This window comes from Panulirus ornatus, chromosome 42 (genome assembly GCF_036320965.1).
Source record: "Panulirus ornatus isolate Po-2019 chromosome 42, ASM3632096v1, whole genome shotgun sequence".
Taxonomy (NCBI): domain Eukaryota; kingdom Metazoa; phylum Arthropoda; class Malacostraca; order Decapoda; family Palinuridae; genus Panulirus; species Panulirus ornatus.
Window position 1 is genome coordinate 21889583 of NC_092265.1, and position 25729 is coordinate 21915311.

The window sequence follows — 25729 nt, forward strand, 5'->3', positions numbered from 1 at the left end:
GGACACTTATTATTGGCCTTCTTCCTCTTATTGTGTTTGCACACTTGTCTTTCTTCCTCTCGTACTGAGTTGAAGATGAAGAAGAGGTATGTATCTATCTAAATTCGTAGTATATTTATATATATATATATATATATATATATATATATATATATATATATATATATATATATATATATATATATATATATATATATATATATATTCAGGGTCAAGTGCGACAAGATAAAGAAGGAGGTAATTCGAGGAGGAAGAAGAGGAAAGTGGTTCCAGAATTCAAAACGAGCATTCTTTTTTCTTTCATTTTTCCTTCCACGAAACTTTTCATGCAGTGTAATGTTGACAGTGGGCCCCCGTAGAATGGAAATAGAGTCAACCTCAACTTAATTAGAAAAATAACTCAGTTAATGACGTTTATTTTTTTTACTAATTGCTTATCGACCCTTTAATAGCTCAAGACGAGGAGGATTTAAATGGAGAAATATAAAACGTCGTGTTAAAGGCTTTTTAAGATAAACTATTATATGATACGTTATACTTCTATATGTGTTGTGTGATGTGATTAGAATTGGATTCCTTCATTACATTGCAGCCCAGGGTGAAGTTTGAGGTGTTTAATACGATGAAGTTTTAACTTAGACGCTGGATAAGGACTGAATTCCCTTCCTTGAAGGCATTTGTTTTTTTTCTTTCTTTCTTTTCATTTTTCCTTTATTGTTTCCTTCGTTAAATGATACAAACTGACCCCGCCTTCATTCTATATGACCAGGACTGAAGGTTGAATGAAGTGTACTGGAACATAGAGATTGTGAACCATATACGGTATGATTGGAATGGATTACTATTTTCTACGGTAGCAATTCAGATATTAAGAGGATAAATTTGTGAAGTCAGGAAGTAACTGAAAAAGTGTCGTCATTTATCTGACACCCATAAGTCTTGAGTGAGGAGATAAGATCAATACAGTATGATAATACAGCATACAATATAGATCACAAGACGTAGCAATGCTGAATAAATCACAACCCACTTTTTCTTCGCTGAAGAACTCAGTGTTATTATATTGGTAACTCATTTATAGCCACGTCATAGATATTAGTTCACTGCTGAAGAACTCAATGTTATTATATTGGTAACTCATTTATAGCCACGTCATAGATGTTAATTCACTGCTGATAGTGTTCACTGCAGGCTCTGTTCACTGCTGTTATCGTCCGCTGAGGTCTTTGGTAAGTGGGGACACTGTTCACTGTAAGGAATGTTCACTGCAGGCCTTGTTTGCCACAGGCAGTGTTCACTGCTGGCACTCTTCACTACAGGCACTGTTCACTGCCAGCACTGTTCACCCCAGGTATTGTTCATTAAAGCCATTTGTTCAGTACATCCCATAGTTCAACAGAGGTAAATGTAGACAGCATAAGTTAAAGTTGAACATTTTCATGGCATGGAGTCCACCAAAGAGTGTAGAACTCCCTCACAGTACCAAAAAAATGATCAAAAATAAGCAATTTGAAATAGGTAATTAGAAATAGGTAGTTACAGGTACTTATCTAAGGCCTTTTGACCCAGCAGGTGTTTGTGGAACCTTTTCATGGGGCGTCGAGAGAGGCAGTTCTCTTGGGGGGTGATGGTGATCATGCTTGCTGTTGGTGCTTGCATCATGTTCTTGTAAGTATTAGGTGGAGGGGAAGCAGTGATGGCTCACTCTTTTCTTCCTTCTCCTCCTCCTCCTCCTCCTCCTCCTACTCTTCTTCTTTACTTCTTCCTCTTCTCTTCCTCCTACTCTTCTTCTCTTCTTCTTCCTCCTCTTCTTCTTTTCTTCTTCCTCCTCGTCCTCCTCCTCGTCTTCTCTTCTTCTTCTGCTTCCTCCTCCTCCTCCTCTTCTTCTGTTCTTCTTCTTTCTCCTCCTTCTCCCCTTCTTCTGTTCTTCTTCTTCTTTCTCCTCTTTCTCCTCCTCCTCTTCTTCTTTTTCCTCTTCTTCTTCTTCTGCTTCTTCGTCTTCTTCTTCCTCTTCTTCTTCTTCTTCTTCTTCTTCTTCTTCTTCTTCTTCTTCTTCTTCTTCTTCTTCTACTACTACTACTACTACTACTACTACTACTACTACTACTACTACTACTACTTCCTTACTTCATTGATTTCTTTCTCAATGGACATGATATGTAGATTCACTTTTCAACACTTCACAACAAGAGGTGTTTGATTCAAGACTCTATCAAAAATCCTACCAAGTATTCACTGTTCATTTTTCGCAACATTGATAAAAGATATTATACAGTGTTTGTATAATGATAAGGTATCCTTTATCTCCTCCACTCTACCTCAGATACGTAACACCTTTCTCGAAATATCCATAACTTTGTTATCAAGACAGATATCAAACAACTCGGTAAATAATAGAGAGAGAGAGAGAGAGAGAGAGAGAGAGAGAGAGAGAGAGAGAGAGAGAGAAGGGTCACTTTGGCGAGGTTCTGTCTTGTCAATGTACTTACCACTCCGAAAGAGTCCACATTCCCCTGCTACTGAGAAGGAGCGCAGCCTTTAGTAAGAGGTCCTGGGTAACACCAGGACTATCTTGTGATAATTGGTCAATTGGGTGATAGTGAATGAATGAATAATCCAAGAGAATTATGATGATTATGATAACACGTTTCTTTCTTTCTTTCTTTCTGTTCCCCAGTGAATCCAGTCTTCAACTTCATTCATCACCAGGTATGTTGTCATCTCCTACACCCGATACTGTCAAGCTTACATATGCTCAATTCAGCTAAAGCTTTACTGTCAAGCTTACATATGCTCAATTCAGCTAAAGCTTTACTCTATCTATGACGCGACAATCTTAGCTTCAAGTGCTAAATTTAAGAAGGAAGGAAATGCCACAGGCCCATGTTGGTTTACGAAACCCTTCCTTCACTATAACCTTACATAGTCATGTACTGTCATGAAACACTGAACTTCACTATGAGGCAACTTCACTATGAGAGAATCAAACTTCAGAAGTTGAACTGTTTACGTCCAGTTGGGTGAAGTTAAGTTGGAGGTCAGCTAAATATCCATGAACTCTAAGCTTCCTTTTAGAGATTTGGAGATTTGGTTACATGAGTAACAACACAGTAGCTGAAAATGTGGATGAAAACAAGTGGTAAGAGAAGGTGTTGCTGCCATGGAGGAATGCCTACGACATGTACTGTATAGCTTGTGCAAAGAGAGAGGTACAGCATGGTGGAATGAGGATGTAAGAAGTTGATTCAAGGAAAGACAACTTGCATGGAGTGGAGTGAGGAATATGAGGTATAATGAGGAGCGGAAGGCATTATGAGGAGTAGAAAGCATAATGAGGAGTGAAAGACATAATGAAAAGTGGAAGGCGTAATGAGTAGTGGAAGACATGATGAAAAGTGGAAGACATAATGAGGAGTGGAAGACATAATGAGTAGTGGAAGACATAATAAGGAGTGGAAGACATAATGGGAAGTGGAAGGCATAATGAGTAGTGGAAGACCTAATGAGAAGTGGAAGACATAATGAGGAGTGGAAGGCATAATGAGGAGTGGAAGACATAATGAGAAGTGGAAGGCATAATGAGGAGTGGAAGGCATAATGAGGAGTGGAAAACAAAACATGTAAGATTTAAAGCCTTGTATAGGGGTGTTAAAAGATGATACTCATAACAATAAATGAAAAATCATGTGTCTTCGCACTGCTTCATGGGTCGCACTCACTCACACTACTTCATAATCCCCCCCCCTCACATTGCCTCATGGCCTCCCTCATACTGCCCCATGGGTACCACTTGCACTGCCCTACGGATCCCACTCACACTACCCCATTAACTCCCACACACTGCCTCATAAACTCCATCACACTACCCCATTAACTCCCTTACACTGCCTCATAAACTCCATCACACTACCCCATTAAGTCCCTTACACTGCCCAATAAACTCAGTCACACTATCCCATTAACTCCCTCACACTGCCTCTTAAACTTCCTCACACTGCCCCATTAACTCCCTCACACTGCCCAATAAACTCCATCACACTATCCCATTAACTCCCTCACACTGCCTCTTAAACTTCCTCACACTGCCCCATCACCTCCCTCATACTGCCCCTTATACTTCCTCACATTGCCCACATCAACTCCCTCACACTGCCTCATTAACAACCTCTCGTCTGCCAGCAGAGAAACGCGACATCCACAATAGAGAACTTGAGCTGCTAATGGACACACTGCACAGTAGAGTGGACAGATTCCCAGGTAAGTACCACAAAGACTGCCTGGAAAGTACCGTCGTGCTCAAGGGTCGTACCGTCGTGCTCGAGGGTCGTACCGTCGTGCTCAAGGGTCGTACCGTCGTACTAAAGGTCGTACCGTCGTGCTCAAGGGTCGTACCGTCGTGCTCAAGGGTTGTACCGTCGTGTTCAAGGGTTGTACCGTCGTGCTCAAGGGTCGTACCGTCGTGTTCAAGGGTCGTACCGTCGTGTTCAAGGGTCGTACCGTCGTGCTCAAGGGTCGTACCGTCGTGCTCAAGGGTCGTACCGTCGTGCTCAAGGGTCGTACCGTCGTGCTAAAGGGTTGTACCGTCGTGTTCAAGGGTTGTACCGTCGTGCTCAAGGGTCGTCCCGTCTTGCTCAATGGTTGTTCCGTCGTGCTCAAGGGTCGTACCGTCGTGCTCAAGGGTCGTACCGTCGTGCTCAAGGGTTGTATCGTCGTGCTCAAGGGTCGTACCGTCGTGCTCAAGGGTCGTACCGTCGAGCTCAAGGGTCGTACCGTCGTGCTCAAGGGTTGTACCGTCGTCTTCAAGGGTTGTACCGCCGTGCTCAAGGGTCGTCCCGTCGTGCTCAAGGGTTGTACCGTCGTGTTCAAGGGTTGTACCGTCGTGTTCAAGGGTCGTACCGGCGTGCTCAAGGGTCGTCCCGTCGTGCTCAAGGATCGTATCGTCGTGCTCAAGGGTCGTACCGTCGTGCTCAGGGGTCGTCCCGTCGTGCTCAAGGGTCGCACCGTCGTGCTCAAGGATCGTCCCGTCGTTCTCAAGGGTCGTACCGTCGTTCTCAAGGGTCGTACCGTCGTGCTCAAGGATCGTACCGTCGTTCTCAAGGGTCGTACCGTCGTGCTCAAGTGTTGTACCGTCGTTCTCAAGGATCGTACCGTCGTGCTCAAGGATCGTATCGTCGTGCTCAAGGTTCGTACCGTCGTGCTCAAGGATCGTCCCGTCGTGCTCAAGGGTCGTCCCGTCGTGCTCAAGGGTCGTACCGTCGTGCTCAAGGGTCGTACCGTCGTGCTCAAGGGTCGTACCGTCGTGTTCGAGAGCTTAAGTACCCAGTTTCACTAGTCGTACAACCAACCACCATATAGTACACACACCGGTGCTAGAAGACAAAAAAATCCAATCCTTATCCTTATTTCCTCTATTTATCACTTTATTTTCCCATCAATTTTATCAAGATTGCTTCGCTCGTTTATTCATACTATCTCGTTGATGCTATCGAAAAACTCTCTCTCTCTCTCTCTCTCTCTCTCTCTCTCTCTCTCTCTCTCTCTCTCTCTCTCTCTCTCTCTCTCTCTCCATGTAGCCTTCCAACCTTTAAGTGTGTCTGTCTGTCTGTCTTTGTATGTGTGTGTGTGTGTGTGTGTGTGTGTGTGTGTGTGTGTCTTTGTAATAATGACTGAAATATATTTGCCCACTTTTGTAGGAGACACGTTGGAAGTTGACGAGACCAAGCCGTCTTGGAGGCCTTGGAGAGGCGACCCCCAGGGGAGTGTCTGCCTCAACTACAAAAACAGGTCAGCCAAGGTCAAAGGTCATAGCGACTTAAAGAGCAATTTTGTGGTTAACTATAGATGGTTAGGTCATCATCAATGGTAGGGTCAGGTTGCCTGGTGACCTGGGTCCCTGCAGGTCAGGTCAGGTCGTAAGGTGGGTAGGTCGTGTGTGTGCACCACGCCAGGTCAGGTCAGGTCGTAAGGTGGGTAGGTCGTGTGTGTGCACCACGCCAGGTCAGGTCACACACCTTCATCATGACCTTTTGCGTGTGAAATCCCATTGTTAAGCCTGAAGTGTCAGAGGGCCTGGTGACATTGTAGTCTTATCAGTTAACAGTCTAGTAAGAAGACTGTGTGCTTGTGAAGATAGTAAAGACGTGGTATACATTTCTTGATCTTATGAGATAGTGAAGATAGTAAAGACGTGGTATACATTTCTTGATCTTATGGGATAGTGAAGATAGTAAAGACGTGGTATACATTTCTTGATCTTATGGGATAGTGAAGATAGTAAAGACGTGGTATACATTTCTTAATCTTATGGGATAGTGAAGATAGTAAAGACGTGGTATACATTTCTTGATCTTATGGGATAGTGAAGATAGTAAAAACGTGGTATACATTTCTTGATCTTATGAGATAGTGAAGATAGTGAAGACGTGGTATACATTTCTTGATCTTATGAGATAGTGAAGATAGTGAAGACGTGGTATACATTTCTTGATCTTATGAGATAGTGAAGATAGTAAAGACGTGGTTTATATCTCTTGATCTTATCAGATAGTGAAGATAACAAAGTTCTTGATATCCCAAGGTTTAGGAGAACGAGAACTTGATGAGGTAGAACGAGTTCATTCCTGATCTAGAACTTAGGTGTGGATTTTGATCTCATGCCTCTCTCTCTCTCTCTCTCTCTCTCTCTCTCTCTCTCTCTCTCTCTCTCTCTCTCTCTCTCTCTATATATATATATATATATATATATATATATATATATATATATATATATATATATATATATGTTTGTGTTCTTAACGCTACCCCGCTAACGCGGGAAATGGCAAAATTGAAAAAAAGAAAAAAAAAAAAAAAAAAAAATATATATATATATATATATATATATATATATATATATATATATATATATATATATATATATATATATATATATATATCCATCCTCTTTCTCTCTCTCTATCTCTATATCTCTCTATCTCTATCTATCTATCTATCTATCTATCTATCTATCTATCTATCTATCTCCTCTCCCTGGTTGCAGGTTCGGGCGAGGCCTGACGCCCGTGTTGCTGGTATCGATCCCGTGTTCTGGCAGTACGTGGCTCCGATACCTCCTCGAGGGCGCCACCGGGTTCTTCACGGGCTCCCTGTACAACGACACTCTGCTGTATGACGCAGGTCAGTGTGGGGGCGCCGCCCTCCGGGCCCCTGGCCCTGGCTGCTAGTGTGTGTGTGTGTGGGGGGGGGGGAGTATCCCTCTCTTGGCTGATGGTGCTCCCGCGCGAAGAGAGAGAGAAAGAGAGAGAGAGAGAGAGAGAGAGAGAGAGAGAGAGAGAGAGAGAGAGAGAGAGAGAGAGAGAGAAAGAAAGAAGAGAGAGAGAGAGAGAGAGAGAGAGAGAGAGAGAGAGAGAGAGAGAGAGAGAGAGAGAGAGAGAATCTTAAATGGGAAGGAGAGTACTTGAATGGGAGGAAAGCTCTTAAATGGGAAGAAAGTACTTAGATAGGAGGAAAGTACTTAAATAGGAAGGAGAGTACTTAAATGGGAGGAAAGTATTTACATAGGAGGAAAGTACTTAAATAGGAGAGAAAGTACTTAAATAGGAGGAAAATATTTGAATGGGAGGAAAGTACATAGATAGGTAGGAGGAAAGTACATAGATAGGTAGGAGGAAAGTATTTAAATGGGAGGAAAGTATTTAAGTAGAAGAGAAAGTACTTAAATAGGAGGAAAATACTTAAATGAGAGGAAAGTACATAAATAGGAGCTGCATGATCCATGCTCCCGTATGATCTGCGTGATCCATGCACCTCCTTATCACTTCTACGACCTCCTTATCACTTCTACGACCTCCTTATCACTTCTACGACCTACTTATCACTTCTACGACCTACTTATCACTTCTACGACCTCCTTATCACTTCTACGACCTACTTATCACTTCTACGACCTCCTTACCACTTCTACGACCTCCTTATCACTTCTACGACCTCTTTATCACTTCTACGACCTCCTTATCACTTCTACGACCTCCTTACCACTTGTACGACCTCCTTATCACTTCTACGACCTCTATATCACTTCTACGACCTCCTTATCACTTCTACGACCTCCTTATCACTTCTACGACCTCCTTATCATTTCTCACTGTGTGTGAGGATCTTGACCCTTAGTTCATATCTCTCTGTGAGGCGCCCCCGCCTCCCTACACCTTCCTACGCCGCAGGGTTCCTGGGAGAGAAGGACGGCATGCACGGTGGGAGGACCTTGGTACAGCGGACCCACGGCACCTCCTTCTACCTGACCGACATGCATGACCTCCAGGATCGCTACGAGCACGTCGACCCAGACCTGCCCACCATCCTCCTCCTGCGTGACCCGGCCAGGTCAGTCGTCCCTCCTGCTTGACCCACCCATCCAGGTCAGCCTTCCCTCCTAGGTGACCCAGCCAACCAGGTCAGTCTTCCTTCCAAGGTGACCCAGCTAACCAGGTCAGCCTTCCCTCCTAGGTGACCCAGCCAACCAGGTCATTCCTACCTCCAATGCGACCTGGATAACTACAAACCCTCAAACCCCCTTCAAAATCTTTTGTGTCATAATGATTCATCAAACATCACCACATCATCACACCACACCACCCTAAGTAGATCAGTGTGAACGTAGTCTTCATATCTTTGAACGATTATAAAAGAGACTCAGGCTAACGTAGGAGAGGGTGTGTGTGTGTGTGTGTGTGTGTGTGTGTGTGTGTTCGCTTATCAGTCTCTTGTGTTATCTACAGAGCCATCATATCCTACTGGAAGATGTTCAACCTGGAGGGGAGCAACAAACACGTGGAGGAGATACCAGAGTCGAGGTTTGAAGGAGAAGGTGAGTAGCGCCACACACACACCCACACCCACTCCCACATACACCCACACCCACACACACCCTCACCCACACACACCCACACACCCACACACACACACCCAGCGTCGCCTCACCCTATGTTAATGCCATATGAGAAAACCTAATCCCTGATAGACTTCAAGTATTGGTAATGGACGAATGCGAGTGCTCACGTCACATCTTCACAGACTTCCGCTCGTTCGTTGCCGAGATGACGCTCCTGTGGGAGGAGCTGGCGACGGACCGGCTCCTCTGGTGCAGGGGGCCGCTCCACGTCATCCACTACGGAGACCTCGTCCAAGACCCCATGCGCGAACTCCGTCAGGTTCTGCGCTTCCTCAGGTAACCGAACCCTGCTCTGTCTCTCACTCCCTTCACCGCCCCAGAAGGTAAGAGACCACCGACCCTTGCTGTCTCTCACTCCCTCACCGCCCCAGAAGGTAAGAGACCACCGACCCTTGCTGTCTCTCACTCCCTCACCGCCCCAGAAGGTAAGAGACCACCGACCCTTGCTGTCTCTCACTCCCTCACCGCCCCAGAAGGTAAGAGACCACCGACCCTTGCTGTCTCTCACTCCCTCACCGCCCCAGAAGGTAAGAGACCACCGACCCTTGCTGTCTCTCACTCCCTCACCACCCCAGAAGGTAAGAGACCACCGACCCTTGCTGTCTCTCACTCCCTCACCGCCCCAGAAGGTAAGAGACCACCGACCCTTGCTGTCTCTCACTCCCTCACCGCCCCAGAAGGTAAGAGACCACCGACCCTTGCTGTCTCTCAATCCCTCACCGCCCCAGAAGGTAAGAGACCACCGACCCTTGCTGTCTCTCACTCCCTCACCGCCCCAGAAGGTAAGAGACCACCGACCCTTGCTGTCTCTCACTCCCTCACCGCCCCAGAAGGTAAGAGACCACTGACCCTTGCTGTCTCTCACTCCCTCACCGCCCCAGAAGGTAAGAGACCACCGACCCTTGCTGTCTCTCACTCCCTCGCCGTCCCAGAAGGTAAGAGACCACCGACCCTTGCTGTCTCTCACTCCCTCACCGCCCCAGAAGGTAAGAGACCGCTGGATCAGACCTGGTTCCATCAAGGCGACCCATCTTCCTCATCTGAGCATAGGTGATCCCAGGCTCTTCATGGTACGAGTATGGAGGTTGTCCTGAGGTGTGGAATGGTCTTGGTTGTTGTGTGTGTTAGTGTGGCACTGTCTGCCATCTGCTGGAGGTCATTGGTCGCTAAGGTTCGACAGGCCTTTGTCGAGCATGGGACATTGTCTGAACCGACGAGCCATCCTTCTGGACTTGTTCGGTGAAGCTAATTCTCGACCCAGTGTTGACGTTACAGCATAGTTGTCCTCCTCCACCCACCTACAACAAGGCTCCTCCACCCACCTACAGTACGACTCCTCCTCCAACCACCTACAGTAAGACTCCTCCTCCACCTACCTACAATAAGACTCCTCCACCCACCTACAATAAGGCTCCTCCACCCACCAACAAGAAGACTCCTCCACCCACCTACAACAAGACTCCTCCACCCACCTACAGTACGACTCCTCCTCCACCTACCCACAGTAAGACCCCTCCACCCACCTACAATAAGGCTCCTCCACCCACCAACAACAAGACTCCTCCACCCACTTACAACAAGCCTGCCTCCACCCACATCAAGCCTTCCCCCCACCCACTCACCACAAGCCTCCTCCTCTCCTCCTTCCTCGCCTCACCCAGCATATAAACACCTCCTCGATGACCCCATTCCTTCCCCCAGGGTACCTGAGGACGAGGGCCGCCTGGCCTGCGTTGCCTCCCACATGAGGGGATCCTTCAAGCGCAACTCCAGCACACACTTCGATCCGTTCATCATGGACGAGAAACTCAGGTTCACCAACGCCGTCGGGAGAGTGAACCGCTTGCTTCGCCTGCTGGACTACCCACTGCTGTCGCAAGACGCGGGATTCTCCTCCTAACTCACAACGGGAGGAGGGAGGCGCTCACTTGCCATGCATGCAGGCATGGGAGGTGCATGGCCATCACTGTATGTTAGACCCGCTGGATCTACATTCCTAAGATGCTGATGGCTCGCTACGTCAAGAGGCATTGTGGTATGTGCAGGATAGTGGGATGTGTGCACCAACATAGACACTACTTAAGTTGGAGGACATGTTTTCTGTTTTGTTTTTTTTTTTGTTTTTTTTTTGCTGTGATTGGAGGGGTCTCGGTCGATGAGATGGGGAGGGGGGAAGGGAGGGAGGGAGGAGGGGGGTAGTTGGCTGTTACGGGGCCCATGTTCCCTCAGGGTCCTCTCCCAGGGTACGTCGAGAGGGCCCCCCATGGCTTTTGAGGTCTACCCTGTTCTGTCAAAGCCAATTTTTAATCCTGTAGAACCCAAGTCCTCAAGTCATCATTTTTACAAAATACACGTCATGTATTTGGTTAGGTTTATGAACGCGTTACCTACCTTGATTGAGAGGTCGTCTTAAATTTCTCAGTAAGTTCAAAACAGAGAGAGAGAGGGCCCTAAGACTGTCGTTGGGGCCCTTTGCATCAAAGGGAAGGAGGGGCTCTTCCCCAGCAACGTTGTCTCCCTTGCTCGGGTCCCTCGCTGGCTCTCGGTGCCCAGCGTGGCACATGGGGAGCCCCGCAATATCAAAGGCCCATAAATAAATCTACATACATTAGACTCAACTATATGAAGCCCATCTCATGGCTCCTCTGTCCCAAACCCACAGGAGGTAAATATAGAAATATCTGAAAAGTAACCCTAAGGACTTATCGTCAGGCACGAAAAAAATATCGCAACGATTGTGTAGAATCAAGTTGAAGGAGTGGGTTTGAATACCTTATAATGTCACGAGATCCTCGTGTGGGTAGAGGGAATGGAGTTGGTTCATAGCCAGTCACGTCTACCAGGAGAGTTTGGTCGACAGTTTATAAGGAAGACATTGTTCCACGAAGGAGAGAAATACAATTTAGTTTTATCCACATTTTTTGAGCAGTTGGTAAGCCCCTGTCTCTTATCTTCAAAATGGGCTCTTCTGTTTAAGGGAGAAAATAAACACTCTTTTTCTATCATAATCTAAGAAATGACAGGGAAATATCCTTTAGAATATATACATAATGTAATGAATTTTCTAGATATAATGATATGATTAATTTTCTTAGTATATCACCTCACAGATAATGGTAAAAATCGAGTGCTTGACTGAGTCTCTTCAACACATCCTTCGCCTTTAGCTCGATCCTATAGCATGTTGATGCTAGTCATCTGTCTATAGCTTCATTGATATATAGATGAGGTCATTATTATGAATTTCCCTTGCTGTTACACTATGTATTCATAACTGTAGATCATTTACATACTGTGCAGTCTAGGTTCATGCCTTGCGTTGGATGGGTATGTTCGCTTTAAGTCTCCATTAGTTAGAAAATGTGACTAGTTTGAAATGAGATTCTTTTTTTCACTTGTTTCGCTGATGATGACATCTTTTGTAGGAAATATGGAATTTGAATTATTACGAGTTGTTGGAAATGATGTTGTCACTCTGGTTGGTTTGCTGGCAGAGGTGTGGTTACTTGGGGTCAGGTTGTAAGCAAGTGTTGTGGTTTCTTGTAGTCAAGTCGTAGACAGTGGTTCGTTTAATATCCTCAAACTTGTGATTACAACTCGCCCCTGACAGCCACTATAACCCTGGTGATAGATAGACCTTAAGACCAAATGACCAGCCAACTCAGAGAAGAATGTCGCCCTTAAATACACCTAGATATCATGTTAATATCACCATCGAATGATGATACACAGGAGAACCAGCGAGTGAATGATGAGAAATGGCCTCACACAGAACACCAAACTACTGTTCTGACGTAGTTTTAACAAGCACTCCTGCCACAGTTGAAGGTTTAAACTACATCAGTATGACTACTACATCACTCAATCGAAGCTTAACAACCCATTACGCAAATCCAGGTTCCAAAGTATATATATATATATATATATATATATATATATATATATATATATATATATATATATATATATATATATATATATGTCCCATAGTTCCGTAATTTAGGACCTTACTTGCCTACATCTCAGTGGAAACGCGAAAATACTCAGACATTACGAGGAAGCCAATATGAATTACAGACAACCAGGGCCATGTGTAGTACAAGCCAGGCACCCACGCTAGCAGAGGGAGGATGTGTACAAGCCTTCATGTCTGGGTGTTGTGAGTTGAGACAATGTGGAGTGTTTACAATTGATGAGGCGGATTATCTGTCGTCTGTGAAGTATGTTGTGTATTGTAAAGTTGCAATAGATTATCTAAACTTGTATTGAAGTGCATTTACCAATTCTTGATATATATATATATATATATATATATATATATATATATATATATATATATATATATATATATATATATATATATATATATATATATATCTTTCTTTCTTTCAAACTATTCGCCATTTCCCGCATTAGCGAGGTAGCGTTAAGAACAGAGGACTGGGCCTTGAGGGAATACCCTCACCTGGCCCAATTCTCTGTTCCTTCTTTTGGAAAAAAAAAAAAGAAAAAAAAAAAAAAACGAGAGGGGAGGATTTCCAGCCCCCCGCTCCCTCCCCTTTTAGTCGCCTTCTACGACACGCAGGGAATACGTGGGAAGTATTCTTTCTCCCCTATATATATATATATCTTAGCCTCGTACTCATGTTATCAACCAACCCTTAGGGGTGGATGAACAGCTGGGTTGACTGTGCACCTCCTACCGTAACCAGGATTCGAACCTATGCCTAGCTCGATCCTGGGCCGAGACCCGTAAATACGTCACGGTCAGGAACGCTAACTGCCATACCACGGGGGGCTGTGTTAATGAGTCTACACATGATAAAGAAAATAACAAGGACCTCACCTTTATTCTCAGCTCTGCCACAGACGACCACATATCCACCTCACTGGACAACCCATAACGCTAAAAGAAAAAGAAAAAAAAAAGGAAATTGACCTGCCACCAGCATCATTTGACCCCACCCACCTTGACCCAGACCGGCTCCACTCCCAAGCATTACCCCCCCAGTGTCCTCAAGGGGAAACGTGGATTGCATCTGTATATATGACCTTCGTTGCCAGCCACAACCACACCACCACACAATATTTTTTTTTTTTCTATTACAATTGTGTCGTGTTATTTTTTTGTTACAAGCAATGTCTGTGTGCCTCAAGCGTCATAGATGTAATTCAAAGGGAAAAGGATTATGAATATAGAACATTTGATTCACATTTTGTCTAAAGGAAAACGTGTGGTGGGGGGAAAAAAATTTAAAATCAACAGAAAATTAAAATGGAATTGCGTTAATCTTAAACAGTACATTAAACAAATTACCTCGCCTACTTATATATATATATTTATATATATATATGTATATATATATATATATATATATATATATATATATATATATATATATATATATATAGATAGATAGATAGATAGATAGATAGATAGATATATAGTATGAAAATCAAGGAAAATATGGGTTTCGTGAGCGTAAATTTAGGTTATACTCTCATCAAAAAATCAGCAAAAGCTACGAAAAACCTTACCTAACTCTCCTCATTTGCATATATCAACCATAGTTTTCATACAACTTAAAAAATCAGATTATCATACGGCTCCCGTTTGCACAACCGTTGCCCACCGTTGTTGACGCTCCCGTTGACACAATGCCACACAACAGGTGGCTAACAGTAACTGCAACATTAACAAAATTTTCAACCAAAAAAAAAATTCAAAATTAAGATAAATTTCATGTATTAGAGATGCGGTGAGATTTTTTTTTTGTATAGATTTTGTTAATTTTTCACTACGTGTTCAGTCATTAACTTCACGTTTTCTGTGGTATTAAAATCCCTTACCCATAATACCTCATTTGAATACAGAGACTACAGCAAAGTGAGCAATATTATACCCCATTACATAAATCCAGTACATTAAACACTACAAAAGTTTGTAGATGTTGGGAGGCTAAAGTACTACTTTTCTTAAGGTGCTATTGCAAGTCTAGGGGGTCTAAGAACGACTTAAAACTTTGAAAATACTGGTTTATGTACTAGGAATATATAAGTGCATAGGGGCTTCCGAAAGGTTAGGAGGAGACTTTGGTACCTTAATGACAGAAGAAACTTGGTATGTAAGAGGGAAAGAGAATATAATACTCGACCCAGAGAGAGAGAGAGAGAGAGAGAGAGAGAGAGAGAGAGAGAGAGAGAGAGAGATGAGACCAAAGCAAAGGCCCCCACCCCCCAACTCCACCCCATCCCCCCAATAGGAATAAGACGTAGAATTTAAGAAGAAATAAGGTCGGCGAGAGAATGGCTTCTCTCCAGTGTGGCCACATTTGGTGCCTCCACGACACAGTCTCCCCTGAAGCTTCGCCAGTAACAGAAAACGGAAGGCGCCATATTTTCCTTAAACTGCCCCGCGTTTAAACTGTGGTAAACTGAAATTCGCCAAAGTTTAAAAACTGGATATCTGCTTTTCCTCCCTGCATTAGACTTTATATAAGTACATAATTCAGGAGGGAAGATATAGTCTAAATGATATTCTTTTGATTACCATAGAATATTGATTGTTAACATAATGAAAGAAAACGATAAAAACACCATAATCTTTGTTATAAATGTATATACATATTTATCATATGTGCACGATTTCTGACGTAATATCTTTCACTTGCTTCATTCACTTGTAAATTTCTTAATATGTGTCTAAATTGCTTAGAATTCAATGCTACTTGACCAAGCGTTTGTTGGTACCTATTAAATCTAAGGGAGAGAAAGAGAGAGAGAGAGAGAGAGAGAGAGAGAGAGAGAGAGAGAGAGAGAGAGAGAAAGAGAGAGAGAGAGAAAGAGAGAGAAGTGCTTCCTAAGCAAATGAAGTCTGAGGTCTGGAATGCGTCAAAAAGGAAAAGGGAAAAGTTATGAAATGTTATCAACAGAACCATTCCAGAACACGGGGATGTGTCAGCCCATATCTTCCAGGACAACCATTCCAGAACACGGGGATGTGTCAGCCCCATCTTCCAGGACAACCATTCCAGAACACGGGGATGTGTCAGCCCCATCTTCCAGGACAACCATTCCAGAACACGGGGATGTGTCAGCCCCCATCTTCCAGGACAACGAGGAAAGCGAGAGAGGGGAAGGAGAGATATATGGGCTTGACCATATCCCATCACACAGCTATCCCCCATGGTAGCTCACTGAGTACTCCAGCTCCCTCATAAAGGTATTGGCTGTAGCTGTGGTTGTAGACTCGTAGTTGTGGTTGAGGCTGTTGCTGTAGACCTGGAATTGTGGCTGTAGACCTGTAGCTGGGGCTGTATCTGTGCCCGTACCTGTATCAGTAGACCTGTATCTGTAGCTCTGGACCTGTAGGTGAGGCTGTAGACCTGTAGCTGGGGATGTAGACCTGTAACTGAAGCTGTAGACCTGTAACTGAAGCTGTAGACCTGTAGCTGAAGCTGTAGACCTGTAGCTGTAGCTGTAGACCTGTAGCTGAGGCTGTAGACCTGTAGCTGTGGCTGTAGACCTGTAGCTGTGGCTGTAGACCTGTAGCTGTGGCTGTAGACCTGTAGCTGAAGCTGTAGACCTGTAGCTATGGCTGAAAGCCAAGTGGCTGTAGCATGTAGGCCTGTAGCCTGGCTTCTTCTGTATTATTGAGCACAACGCCCATCTCGACCCACGTTCGTAAACCCCCATTACTTCCCCAGGCGACAGCAAGGTGTATGGGGGCGACCGAACTCGACTGGAAACACCAGGAGCAAAGCTGGAATCTTGTCCACTCTGGGAATATCCCTGATATTCGCCATCCTGTGTCTTCCTGAGTCTTCCTGCGTGAGAAATATTCAGAGGGAGGGAGGAGGGGCAAGAAAAGGAAGGGAAGGGGAGAGGTGCAAGAGAAGGAAGGGAATGGGGGAAGGAGCAAGAGAAGGAAGGAAGGAAGGGGGGAAGGAGCAAGAGAAGGAAGGAAGGAAGGGGGGAAGGAGCAAGAGAAGGAAGGAAGGAGGAGAGGAAGGAGCAAGAGAAGGAAGGAAGGAAGAAGTAAGAGAAGGGAAGAGGATTGAGGATAAGTTATGACAACATCACAGCTCCAACATCCTAACAAAACAGAGGAAAAAAAAAAGAAAAGGAAAAAAATTCGCCAATATGACAGGAAGAAAATGGTGCCAAGAAGACGACCCTAAAACCCCCTCACCCCCATCACACCCCCATCCCCTAAACCCCCCTTACCCCTCCAAAAAAGGGGGGGGTTCTAAAATATCTGGGGAGCCTTGAATTTCCCCGAGCGCTGGCGGGGAAAATACTAACACGTCGCGAGGAAAGGAGGCAATAAGGGAAAAGGTTTTGGGGGAAAAGAGATCTAAGACCATTAAATGGCTTCCTGGAATTCAAAATAAGGCGATTATATTGGCTCGCGAAAATCAAAATGAATTCATCTGGGGGGGGGGGGGGGGGGGGGGGGGGTCGAGAGCGAGTATTCTCGAAATCATTCCCTCCTGTATTATCGCCTTCCAAAGAAAGGGAAAGAGAATGGGGTCAGGCGTGGGTTATTTCTCAAAGGTTCAGTCGCCTACCTGCTGGCGCTATCTCGTTAAGGTGGGAAATGGACGGGTCTGATATATATATATATATATATATATATATATATATATATATATATATATATATATAATTTTGATTTGTGAATGTTGGGGTGAAGAAGGTGGTGAGAGTAAGTGAGCTTGGGAAGGAGACCTGTGTGAGGAAGTATCAGGAGAGACTGTGTACAGAATGGAAAAAGGTGAGAACAATGGAAGTGAGGGGAGTGGGGGAGGAATGGGATGTATTTAGGGAATCAGTGATGGATTGCGCAAAAGATGCTTGTGGCATGAGAAGAGTGGGAGGTGGGCTGTTTAGAAAGGGTAGTGAGTGGTGGGATGAAGAAGTAAGAGTATTAGTGAAAGAGAAGAGAGAGGCATTTGGACGATTTTTGCAGGGAAAAAATGCAATTGAGTGGGAGAAGTATAAAAGAAAGAGACAGGAGGTCAAGAGAAAGGTGCAAGAGGTGAAAAAAAGGGCAAATGAGAGTTGGGGTGAGAGACTATCAGTAAATTTTAGGGAGAATAAAAAGATGTTCTGGAAGGAGGTAAATAGGGTGCGTAAGACAAGGGAGCAAATGGGAACTTCAGTGAAGAGCGTAAATGGGGAGGTGATAACAAGTAGTGGTGATGTGAGAAGGAGATGGAATGAGTATTTTGAAGGTTTGTTGAATGTGTCTGATGACAGAGTGGCAGATATAGGGTGTTTGGGTCGAGGTGGTGTGCAAAGTGAGAGGGTTAGGGAAAATGATTTGGTAAACAGAGAAGAGGTAGTAAAAGCTTTGCGGAAGATGAAAGCCGGCAAGGCAGCAGGTTTGGATGGTATTGCAGTGGAATTTATTAAAAAAGGGGGTGACTGTATTGTTGACTGGTTGGTAAGGTTATTTAATGTATGTATGACTCATGGTGAGGTGCCTGAGGATTGGCGGAATGCGTGAATAGTGCCATTGTACAAAGGCAAAGGGGATAAGAGTGAGTGCTCAAATTACAGAGGTATAAGTTTGTTGAGTATTCCTGGTAAATTATATGGGAGGGTATTGATTGAGAGGGTGAAGGCAGGTACAGAGCATCAGATTGGGGAAGAGCAGTGTGGTTTCAGAAGTGGTAGAGGATGTGTGGATCAGGTGTTTGCTTTGAAGAATGTATGTGAGAAATACTTAGAAAAGCAAATGGATTTGTATGTAGCATTTATGGATCTGGAGAAGGCATATGATAGAGTTGATAGAGATGCTCTGTGGAAGGTATTAAGAATATATGGTGTGGGAGGCAAGTTGTTAGAAGCAGTGAAAAGTTTTTATCGAGGATGTAAGGCATGTGTACGTGTAGGAAGAGAGGAAAGTGATTGGTTCTCAGTGAATGTAGGTTTGCGGCAGGGGTTTGTGATGTCTTCATGGTTGTTTATTTTGTTTATGGATGGGGTTGTTAGGGAGGTAAATGCAAGAGTCTTGGAAAGAGGGGCAAGTATGAAGTCTGTTGGGGATGAGAGAGCTTGGGAAGTGAGTCAGTTGTTGTTCGCTGATGATACAGCGCTGGTGGCGGATTCATGTGAGAAACTGCAGAAGCTGGTGACGGAGTTTGGTAAAGTGTGTGGAAGAAGAAAGTTAAGAGTAAATGTGAATAAGAGCAAGGTTATTAGGTACAGTAGGGTTGAGGGTCAAGTCAATTGGGAGGTGAGTTTAAATGGAGAAAAACTGGAGGAAGTAAAGTGTTTTAGATATCTGGGAGTGGATCTGTCAGCGGATGGAACCATGGAAGCGGAAGTGGATCATAGGGTGGGGGAGGGGGCGAAAATTTTGGGAGCCTTGAAAAATGTGTGGAAGTCGAGAACATTATCTCGGAAAGCAAAAATGGGTATGTTTGAAGGAATAGTGGTTCCAACAATGTTGTATGGTTGCGAGGCGTGGGCTATGGATAGAGTTGTGCGCAGGAGGATGGATGTGCTGGAAATGAGATGTTTGAGGACAATGTGTGGTGTGAGGTGGTTTGATCGAGTAAGTAACGTAAGGGTAAGAGAGATGTGTGGAAATAAAAAGAGCGTGGTTGAGAGAGCAGAAGAGGGTGTTTTGAAATGGTTTGGGCACATGGAGAGAATGAGTGAGGAAAGATTGACCAAGAGGATATATGTGTCGGAGGTGGAGGGAACGAGGAGAAGAGGGAGACCAAATTGGAGGTGGAAAGATGGAGTGAAAAGGATTTTGTGTGATCGGGGCCTGAACATGCAGGAGGGTGAAAGGAGGGCAAGGAATAGAGTGAATTGGAGCGATGTGGTATACAGGGGTTGACGTGCTGTCAGTGGATTGAATCAAGGCATGTGAAGCGTCCGGGGTAAACCATGGAAAGCTGTGTAGGTATGTATATTTGCGTGTGTGGACGTGTGTATGTACATGTGTATGGGGGGGGGTTGGGCCATTTCTTTCGTCTGTTTCCTTGCGCTACCTCGCAAACGCGGGAGACAGCGACAAAGCAAAAAAAAAAAAAAAAAAAAAAAAAATTTTGATTTGTATATACAGTGAATGAACAATCTTATGGTATATAATCATTCTTCTATAGGAAAGGAAAGAATATAGACAAAATATGAAAGAAATGAAAGAAGATGGATAGGATATCAAACAATTCATTCTCACGAATAGATAACTAAATGATAGACATCAACCCAAGAATTACTGAGAATGAGGAAGAGAATATTGAAATAACCTTATGATAAATCAGACTCTTCAAAAAAAATATGATTGTGAGTGGGGAATATATATATTTTTTTTCACACGGTGAAGGAAGAGGTTTGCGAGGGAAGACATGTAAGATTTTGGGTGACGGTTCGGTGTGGACAATGGCCAAATTCCTTCATCCTAGCCGCCCCCACTCCAACCCCCCCCCACACACACCCTCCTTAACAATAGCCAAGCCGAAGTTCAACAAAGGAGTGAACAGAGTGGACAACACTATAGGGGAATGTAACAGGGTGGGGAAGTTTGTCATATTCGGTAGTGATGAGTTTGCTTCCAGACCGAAAGAAAAGAAGGGGACATAATATAACAGAAATATACCAGGATCTGTGAAATATATTTTCAGTATGCTGAATATTCCGCTGGCTATACTCTATATATATATATATATATATAAATCAAATATTACCAGTATATGATTGAAGCTGGGGTTAGAGAAACAGGATGAAGAAATATAGAAATAAGCAAGAGATATAGTGATTTTCTTACGTCTGGCAATGTTGTGCGTCAACATATCCGTCTGGCAGCTGACGCAGGCGGGTGAGGGCTCGTCACCTCCCCGTTGATAAGGTGTCTGTTTTCTTAGTGGAGAGAGAGAGAGAGAGAGAGAGAGAGAGAGAGAGAGAGAGAGAGAGAGAGAGAGAGAGAGAGACTAAAGGGGGGATTGTGTGGTGGAGGTTAGCCATGGTGACACGATGTGTGTTCAACTACTTTTCTTATATTTTCGTTTCTCCACAATTCTTTTTCATAACGATTTGGTTGATAATAGGATGTACTTTAAGTCCTTAGTGATGGTAATTAAGACAGATTCAGTGACGTTACTGGGAGCATAATCAGACGAAGGGTACAATGTGACTAGGTTGTTAAGGCAGTGTTTAGCAATCGCATTTTTTGTGGTCATCCCTGCGTACTGTGTGACGGTGCCAATAGCATCTTTCAGTTACTGTTTTCCCGGTCTGGCCAATGTATATACACATTTTTACATGCCTTGCATTTGGTGGCGTAAACACTTTCAATTTTCGGATAATTTGGCCTACTTTTAACTAAGGTTTTACTGATAGTGTTAGTGTACTGGAAGGCAACATTGCAAGCACTCTTTTTAGTCCCTATTTTACATTAGCTAAGCTATTAAAATAGAGCAACACTAGACATTTGGACCTATCATACTTTTCCACATTATGTTTACTTGATGCATAAAATGTCTTCCTAGCTTTCCAGTAAGCTTTGTTCACAAAACACTGAAGATAACATAACTCCCTAAAGGTATGTCTTACATGACTACATTCGTCTACTAGGCCTATGGGATCACATATCCGTAGTGCTCTTGAAAACATAGACATAACTATAGACATTTGTATAGGAGGATCACGTACTAGAAAATAATGAATATAGCTCTAAGCATTGGTAAGCTTCCTGTAGATCTTAAGGGATAATGATCAGGTTTCTTTAGATGTCAACACATCAGGAAACAGTAATTTGCCTAATTTTCCCATTCAATCTTGACTTTGACGTTTGGGTGAATGTTATCTATTCATCAAAGAGACCCATCACAATCCTGGGAGGAGGGCCATATGGGTCATACATCATCTCTCTATCTAGGCCAGATTTTTGTATGGTTACTGTTTGAAGTTAGAACCTCAGTCTCCAAGGAGTCTATAAAGAAGTTGCTGAGGATAAGGCTAAGGGGATTTCCAAAGGCGACCCAAAACTCTAGTAAGTGAAACAACGTTTTTATATACAATCACTGTTTCCCGCGTCAGCAAGATAGCGCCAGGAAACAGACGAAGAATGGCCCGTCCACTCACATACACATATATATATACATAAACGCCCATATACGCACATATACATACATATACATATCTACATATATATATATATACATACACACACAGACATATACATATAGACACATGTACATATTCATACTTGCATGCATTCATCCATTTCAGTCGCTACCCTGCCCCTACAGGAAACAGCATCGCTCTCCCCCGCTTCAGCGAGGTAGCGCCAGGAAAACATACAGAAAAAGGCCACATTCGTGTGTAATACTTGTGAGTTCATATATGTATACTGATACATGTCTACATAACGCTTCAGAGTAGCCTACCATCGTTAGACATCACACCAAGTCTATCCAGCAGTTAGTTCCCGACACACACATATGGTGAGGTCAATATTTGCCTTGCTCTCGAGCACGTCTACCTTGTGCCAGAGCAACGAAATCAGGAGCAGTCCTCTGGTGTGGAGGAAGTGTGGGAAGGCCAGGACATGTAACGGAAGGGGTGTTGCAACGGCCGCCCCTCACACACATACACACACACGCCCCTCACACACATACACACACACGCCCCTCACGCACATACACACACGCCACCCTCACACACATACGCACACACGCCCCTCACACACATACACACACACACCCCTCACACACATACACACACACGCCCCTCACACACACACGCCCCTCACATACATACACACACACACACACGCCCCTCACACACATACACACACACATACACACACACCCTCACACACATACACACACACCCTCACACACATACACACACACGCCCCTCACACACACACGCCCCTCGCATACATACACACACACACACGCCCCTCACACACATACACTCACGCCCCTCACACACATACACACACACGCCCCTCACATACATACACACACGCCCCTCAAACACATACACACACACGCCCCTCACACACATCCACACACCACTACTCCTCCTCTATAGAGAGTCGTTCGTTCGCTCGCTTTTGACACACTCTGTCCCGTCTCACATTACGGTGGTGCGCACAGACACACACACACACACACATACATCCACGCACTCACGTCTCCTATACCTCACTCTGTGCCTCGGCAATGAAAAGGACCTCTCTCTCTCTCTCTCTCTCTCTCTCTCTCTCTCTCTGCCCTTCCCTTCTCCGACACCTTGTTACCCAAGAGACACACCTCCTACAGGTGCTCATTCAACAAAGTCACGTCCTCGCCCCTCCTTCTGGATGGGGAGGCCCCTCTCCTCTCGTCCTCGGCAAAGATACTTCACACCTTCAACACAAGCTTTTGGGAGGGTCGGGGTCTCATCTCTGTCACGTCGGCCCCTTTCTTCCCCCTTCCTGAAGAGGGAGGAGGAGGAGGAGGAGGAGTTCCTTCCCCCTCTTTTTATACCATAGAGACCAAGGGGCGTCTAGTTATTTCTCCTTCAGGAGAAACACTCCCAACTCCCTCTTCGTCGTAGGGTCACTGCCCTAACAATGGAAGGGCGTCCCAGTGGTGCTTTACATTACACTTACGTACTGCTGAGGAGTTTGGATATTTCCGTTACGGTGGAGGAAAGAAGGGTTACTGGTACAAGAATGCACCAGCTACCCACCCAGCCATCTGCCTCTACCCCCTTCTACACCATGTGCACCATCTGTCCACACCACCTACCACGTATCTCTTTCCGTGCACCACCTGCTACACCCTTACACACACACACACACACACACCATCTACACCTTCATACTTCATGTTGCATTTCACCTGTAATCAGTTCTTATCTCCCAGCTCTGATAGCAGGATATCACTGATCAAACTAGACCAGGTCATGAACTCGCATGACCTCCTGACTGGTGTGTCACCATACCACAGATAATTCCCTCACTAATTAGACACTTGGTAATGACCTCATCAAATGTCTCTAAGCCCATCTTAATCAGTATTGATAAAGACAGGTAACCAAGACATCACAGAGCCAATCACTGATAATCAAATCATCGTTAAACCCTCCACGGATCGCATGACTCTCGTTAAACCCCGTCAAACAATCGCATGACAATCATTTAACAATCACAAGTCTCACTGGCTCTCGTTAAACCCATCACAGGTCACTTAGACCCCCTAAACCCATCTCAGTTTGGCTCTCGTTAAACCCATCACAGGTCACTCTGACCCCCTAAACCCATTTTAGATTACTTACACTCGTTAAACCTCTCCCATACGTCTTCTGATCATCGTTAACACCGTAACATACTATAGGGCCATCGTTGAACACCCTCACAAATCACTGCCTTAACCAAGACAGACTTCTATACGCACCACTTGCGAAGAATTAACACGAATCTAACAAATGGTGAACTTTTTCACCACTGATTAAAACATGTTATATCGCCATTCCGTGTTAAGGTTAGGCCTTGGCGTACTGGGACTTTGTTAATTAACATTTCGCGACAACATGAGGTACATTATCATCTTCAAACTTTCTCCTTCCAGTTTTCTGGCCAAAGTTGTGGTGGAGAGAGAGAGAGAGGCGTGTGTGGTGGAGAGAGAGAGAGAGAGAGGCGTGTGTGGTGGAGAGCGTGGTGTGTGTAGTGGAGAGAGAGGCGTGTGTGGTGGAGACAGAGAGAGAGAGAGGCGTGTGTGGTGGAGAGCGTGGCGCGTGTGTGGTGGAGAGAGAGGCGTGTGTGTTGGAGAGCCTTGCATGGAATTTGGACGACGGGAGCAGAATGTCTTGGTTATTGTAAACCTTCAACTTTCTCTCTGGTGTGTGTGTGTGTGTGTGTAAAATCATAACACGTTGATTGGCAGATGTTCTCCTCACATCACCCACACCCTCACTCACCATGTTGCTCTCCCAGGACCTAATCATTGGCGGGGCGGACCACCAGATGGCGTGGTTCGCCTCGAAGCAAACACCATCAACACCACACTTGGGGGGCAATGCTACTCCACTCCACTCGGCGCTGGTCGCTACCACAGTGGAGTGCCCACAGTCTGGCTGGACCATACCACCGTGTCCACTCAGATCAGTCAAATTGAAAAAACGAACAGAGTGTTTATTGAAAGCGGTTGCACTATACGCTGGGTGAGTGTATAGTGTATTCCGTCTATAAAAGGGGAGGGGGTGACACTCTTGGGGTATCTAAACGAATGAGGAATTATCAGGTTTTCGTAACTCATTTATCAGTTTTGGTTGCGGTTGCCACATAAAGAGAGAGAGAGAGAGAGAGAGAGAGATGTGAGAGAAAACGTATATATATATATACATATATTTCTCTCGCCTTTCTTTTCTTTCTTTCTTCTAATCATACTATTCGCCATTTCCCGCATCAGCGAGGTAGCGTCAAGCACAGAAGACTGAACCCCAGAGGAAAAATCCCCACTCGACCCCCAACTCCGTTCCTTCCCTTGGAAAAGCAAAAACCAGAGGGATGTATATATATGTTTATATATGTATGTATATATATATGTTATATATGCGTGGTCGAACCATTCTTTGTCTGTTTCCTTGCGCTTGTGTGGGTGCTTAGGTATACACATGTGTATGAGGGTGAGCCGGGCCACCCTTTCGTCTACTTCGTCTACTTCCCCTGGGGATAGGGGAGAAAGAATACTTCCCACGTATTCCCTGCGTGTCGTAGAAGGCGACTAAATAGGGGAGGGAACGGGAGCGCGGATGGAAATCCTCCCC

The 25729-nt window shown here is 44.7% G+C and overlaps 1 protein-coding gene across 1 annotated transcript; it reads left to right on the forward strand.

The window, feature by feature from the left end:
• The first annotated feature begins 359 nt into the window (after positions 1-359).
• LOC139762051 (sialate:O-sulfotransferase 1-like) lies at positions 360-11097 on the forward strand. Its single transcript, XM_071686819.1, has 10 exons — positions 360-403; positions 1573-1668; positions 2678-2709; positions 4183-4257; positions 5694-5784; positions 7040-7176; positions 8223-8382; positions 8778-8866; positions 9073-9226; positions 10652-11097. The coding sequence occupies exons 2-10, from the start codon at positions 1592-1594 to the stop codon at positions 10848-10850; spliced, it is 1014 nt and encodes a 337-aa protein (XP_071542920.1). The 5' UTR covers positions 360-403; positions 1573-1591; the 3' UTR covers positions 10851-11097.
• The last annotated feature ends 14632 nt before the right edge of the window (positions 11098-25729 follow it).